General features: G+C 35.4%; 1 protein-coding gene across 1 annotated transcript; it reads left to right on the forward strand.

Moving 5' to 3' along the window:
- The first annotated feature begins 1,178 nt into the window (after positions 1-1,178).
- LOC149776391 (uncharacterized) lies at positions 1,179-4,749 on the forward strand. The gene is made up of 3 exons (XM_089942363.1): positions 1,179-1,313; positions 3,053-3,212; positions 4,531-4,749. Exons 1-3 carry the CDS (start codon positions 1,235-1,237, stop codon positions 4,586-4,588), a joined length of 297 nt encoding a protein of 98 aa, XP_089798489.1. The 5' UTR covers positions 1,179-1,234; the 3' UTR covers positions 4,589-4,749.
- Positions 4,750-4,981: the final 232 nt, after the last annotated feature.

A 4,981-nucleotide genomic window follows, 5' to 3' on the forward strand; every position in this document is an offset into this window, starting at 1 on the left:
TATTGGGCAAAGACTTAAAATGAAGCTAGTTGTTGGATTTTGTTTATATGAGAAATTCCAGATGTGTGCGCAGTTTAGGGAAAAAAATAGTCGAATTGCGTCAGAGATTTGCATCGTATGTATCCATATAAGACTAACTGAAGACTTTTAATTTCCATTATTGATATAAATTCCATGCAATTTTAAATATTCTGGTCAGGATGTGAAACAAATATTTCATTTAAATTCCACTTATGATGTTTCAAAAAAGTAACTTAAAGAAAACGTGCAAACACTTACTGAACAGAAGCAAAATCCTGCAAGTCCTTGCCCAAGTAACCTTATCCAAGACTGAATTGATATGCGAAAATATATATTCTTATCACCGTTATTTTCTTACGTTTAACTGATATATAAGCAAGGACAAATTTGCAGTTGTTAGACACAATAAAAAGGTATCAGAATCTCGAGTTTTCGTTTTTCTTTGCAACATGAAGCGTTGTTGATTTAAAGCTATGTAGGTGCTTCTAAGATACAATAATGCGTCCGAAGAGCTTTCATAATGAATCATACGTCAAAAATGATAACCCTAAGTGACATGTCGTGACGAATTCTCATTCCAGGAGTATAAAATCCTATCTCTACGTCTACACGCTTGCATTTCCTCCAGAACTTGGTAAGTTATTTATTGCTCGTTTATCCCAATAATGTTAATTACCCAAGCGGGGTAAAAGTCGGAGATTTGATCGCGGGACGTTAACGCAGGGTATCGCAGGTCTGAATCTTGCCCAGATCATCCTGGGTTGGCTATTGTGGTGCATCTTACTGAATGCACTTTGTCCCCAATGGGTCAGCAAAAGGCAGCCCATTAATGTGATGCAGTCGTTAAACAATTATCAAATTAATGTTATCTGCTTCGTCTGTTTCATAGTTGAATTTGTGGAGAAATGGTAATGTACTTAATCAATTTGAGCTAGTCAGATCGTATGTAAATGTTTACATTATAACGAGCATGTTACTAACTTCTTCGGACTTTGAGAATCACACATTTTATTTAGATATTTCTTTACCATTGTAACAAATGTTTACCTAACATTTGGGATTTCACTTTTCTGGAACAGCAAATTGCTTTATTTATGACCATAATTGTACACCACTGTACAAAATAACTGTGTCAGTTCAAGCGATACCTGTATAGATATTAAAACTATTTGTTGTGTTTTTTTTCAGAACTGAAATCCTTTCAGCAGCAAACATGAAGATTGCCTTCCTTCTCCTTGTCTGTACCTATGCTGTTTTCAGCGCACCGGAAAAGAGAGTATTTTTAGATTCGCGTAAGTGACGTCGTTCAGAACTTTAGAAAAATGAACTTTTTAATATCTTTCTTATGAATACTAAAACGTTCATCACAGGAATATTCGTAAGACAGAGATAGAAAAATTTAATTTAACAACATATACGGAAACGTTTATCTCATAACATCAGAGTTTGTTTGTGCTTGTACCATCAAGATTACCGCTCCGGTAGCCTAGTGGTTAGAGCGTCCGCCTCGGATGCGGGAGGTCGTGGGTTCGATCCCCGGCCGAGTCATACCAAAGACTTACAAAAATGGCACTAACAGCTGCCCCGCTTGGCGCTCAGCATTAAGTGGTTAGTGTTAGGACTGGTCGACCTGGTGTCAGGATATATAATGTGACTGGGTGGGACATCATGCTACATGTCTGCGGCATGATGCCCCAGTGCTAGACATCACTATAAATTGTCACACTGCAGACATGGTAGCGATATGACTGAAAGCTACGTTACAAATCTAAATCACACACACACACACACCGTCAAGTTTCATAGCTGTAATACGACCGAGGACGTCTCATTACTTACTCAGAATTATAAAAGAATGTTTATTGCACAAAAATAGAATAATAAAAAATTAAATTACGAAACTTTAATTGCAAACAATGGTTTTCTTTAATTTTTAAATCCATCATGATGTTAGCCATTACAATGATGTCATATTTTATTCTTAGAAGAACCTTCCATTTGTTTGTCCTCTTTTAAGTATATTTATGTACAACGATAACCTAATTATAGACCTAAGTTGTAATTAAGAAAGAAAGCCTTTAACTACTCAGTCACCCAATTATCTGCTAGGTTAGATGCGAGTCTGTTAATAGTAACTCAAACGAACATAAGAAAGCCAGTAAGTTAGTTATCCATAAGGTATACATTTATGAGAACAGTGCACAACGGATTCAACATATATTAATTTTCTTCTTGTATATTCTGTTTATTTTTCAGTCAGAGATAAATGGTTGATATAATGGTTTGCATATTTTAAAAATCCAATGCATTGTTATGGAACCACATAAAAGAAAACGTATTAATATTCGATATATGACTTACTCTTTTCACCAAATATGCGACTACGTTTGCTAATGCGTGTATAGAAACGTGAGAAACTGTACGGCAGCATGGATGGAGGATACTGATGTTAGATTTTTTATTCAAAGAGATTTCACGAAATAAAATCAATTTAAATAGCCCAAGACTTTGGTAGCTTTTTTTTATACGTAGAACGCTCAAATATATAATAGCGAATATGTGAAATGATTGTCGTGATGCATTTGCAAACAGTTGTTAGAAACAGAGCGGAATTTAAATGAGAGTAAAGAAAACATGGCTCGTGGACTTCCCAAAGCAACATCAAAATTCATATGATAGAGACCAAAATTCGATGGATAGAGAGATCAAAAACAAGGCTTCATGTCTATGTTGTACAACTTTCATTCATAATACCAGAGAGATTTAGTTGAATTCTTGTTTGTGGTGGAGAATCGACCGTAGTTCATAACTTATTAAGAGTAAGCAGGTCAGCGGACAGTAGGCTTCTGTGAATTGCAAATTGGCACGGCGGTGGGCACCCTGACCGTTGTTGGTCACCGTAATTCTATCTTAATTGTTATACCTTGTCCTCGACCCTGAGAGTAAGCTATCCATATTTTGGGATCCTAAAAATCTAACTAAAACGTTTTGCGTACGATGTCCAGCAAGAATGATTTTTTGTATACTACAGTTACTAGCTTTGACACCACTCACCTAAAACAGACCGTGCAGTCTCTTGTCAATACTTTGGGGACTAATACCACCGAGCAGCTCTGCGAGACAGAATGCCACACTCTTCTGACGGATCCAACACATCTTCTGCATTACAGCTGTGGGCTTATTTGTCATGCGTGAGTCCATATCTACATCTCTATTAAATTTCATCGTCGGAAATTCTATCACTGACCTCCGATTTGACACCTGTTGTTGGGTTTCTATTTTAATGTCAAATGTTCCATAGCTTCAGACGCGAATAATAAATTAATATCGAGTCCATATGCTACTGAGAAACATTTTGTAATCATACACGTAATTATAACCGACTCCTCTTATCAAATAGGTAGCATAGTGGGACTACATTCCTATTAATGACCAGCGTAACGTTTGCTCGAAGCAGGTAACGTGCATTTAAAACACCGAATCAACTCTAGAAATGGATGAAATCCAATTTAATTCTCCAATGAAAGGTCACGTTTTTAGGTCGATGCCATTAGTAAATACCATTAGCATGGTGTCTTATGCTTTTTCTAATTATGTCAAGTGGTTTTGAAAAATTCAAAGTCATTATATTTCGTAACTAAACGTCTACATTCCAAAATGTCTTTCAAGATAAATACCCAATCAAGTATAATGTATCTCGATACTGTTTAACGTTACAACTCGTATCAAAATCTTATATTCTAATAATCAATGATCTTGAAATACTTCATCGACGTCATCGAAACGCTTCTGTATAAATACATGTTTTTCATTCGGATACGCACAGCACGATTCGTTAATTTTCTTTTCAAAAATTTATTTACAAAAAGGACACTTTGATCTTTTATAAACGAATCTCCACAAATGAAATAAAGGATACTGTAGTGTTATAGTGCTAATATGAAGGAGCGAATAATCTAAGATTTGCCAAAAAATACAAATATCAAATTTGTTAATTTGTTATTTGTTAAGTAGCTTCATAAGTAACAAATCTGTACCATACAGTAAATATAGAAATAGACTTGCATATACATTTTGACTCATGTGAACACAAAGAAATATTTTAATATAAACTTTGTTCGAATGGGGGTGTAGATTATTCTTCTATAATATCAAACATGGCCTTACCCCATTTCGAAACAAAACACTAATGAGGTTTGATGTGGGTTTTCTATATTAGGATTTAATGGGGAGGGGCATTTTGTAAGTTTCCAAAACTTCTTAATTCATTTTCATTTAGCCAAAGGGTTTTAATTCAAATCAAATCACACTGAGATTGATAAACGATAAACTGAATACACTGAAAAATATCCAAGCCCGGACGTTATTTATAACACTGGAATGGTTACCCCTGTGTAAGATACTGAATTACAAATGCAAGATTCGTTTTGAATATTTATGAATAAATGGATTTGTAATTAAAAGTTGAACTGTTCATCTTACATCTTCATCTTGCGTCACTAATTTCAGATTCCAGTCCTTAGTCCACAGATTCAACCTTGTGCCACAGACAGGCACCGTTGGGTAAAATGTTGATACTGTATTGATGCTTGTAGATACTTATATGTGTACCGAAGATTCAACATTGTGCCACATACCAGCACCGTTGTGTAAAATTTTGACACTATATTGATACCTGTCAATACTTATATGTGTACCAAAGGAAATAAAGCTCCTCAGGAATCGTAATCTGTTTTAGTCTTTTTCTTTCAACATCAGTATATACATGAATAAAACGATAATGCCTTCATCGCATCTCTAAATAGCAGGGCCTACACCTGTGCTAGTAGCACGTGTTGTTTCCCCGTTCTGTTTATTCTTTACACAAAATCATCAATGCACTTAATGAATGTGCACAAATCTCTTAGCCTCTACTATATTCATTGATCCGTCTGCGGGACTGGGGTTGTAGAATTGGCCC

The sequence above is a fragment of the Sinohyriopsis cumingii genome, chromosome 18, assembly GCF_028554795.1.
Source record: "Sinohyriopsis cumingii isolate HCF-2022 chromosome 18, ASM2855479v2, whole genome shotgun sequence".
Classification (NCBI taxonomy): domain Eukaryota; kingdom Metazoa; phylum Mollusca; class Bivalvia; order Unionida; family Unionidae; genus Sinohyriopsis; species Sinohyriopsis cumingii.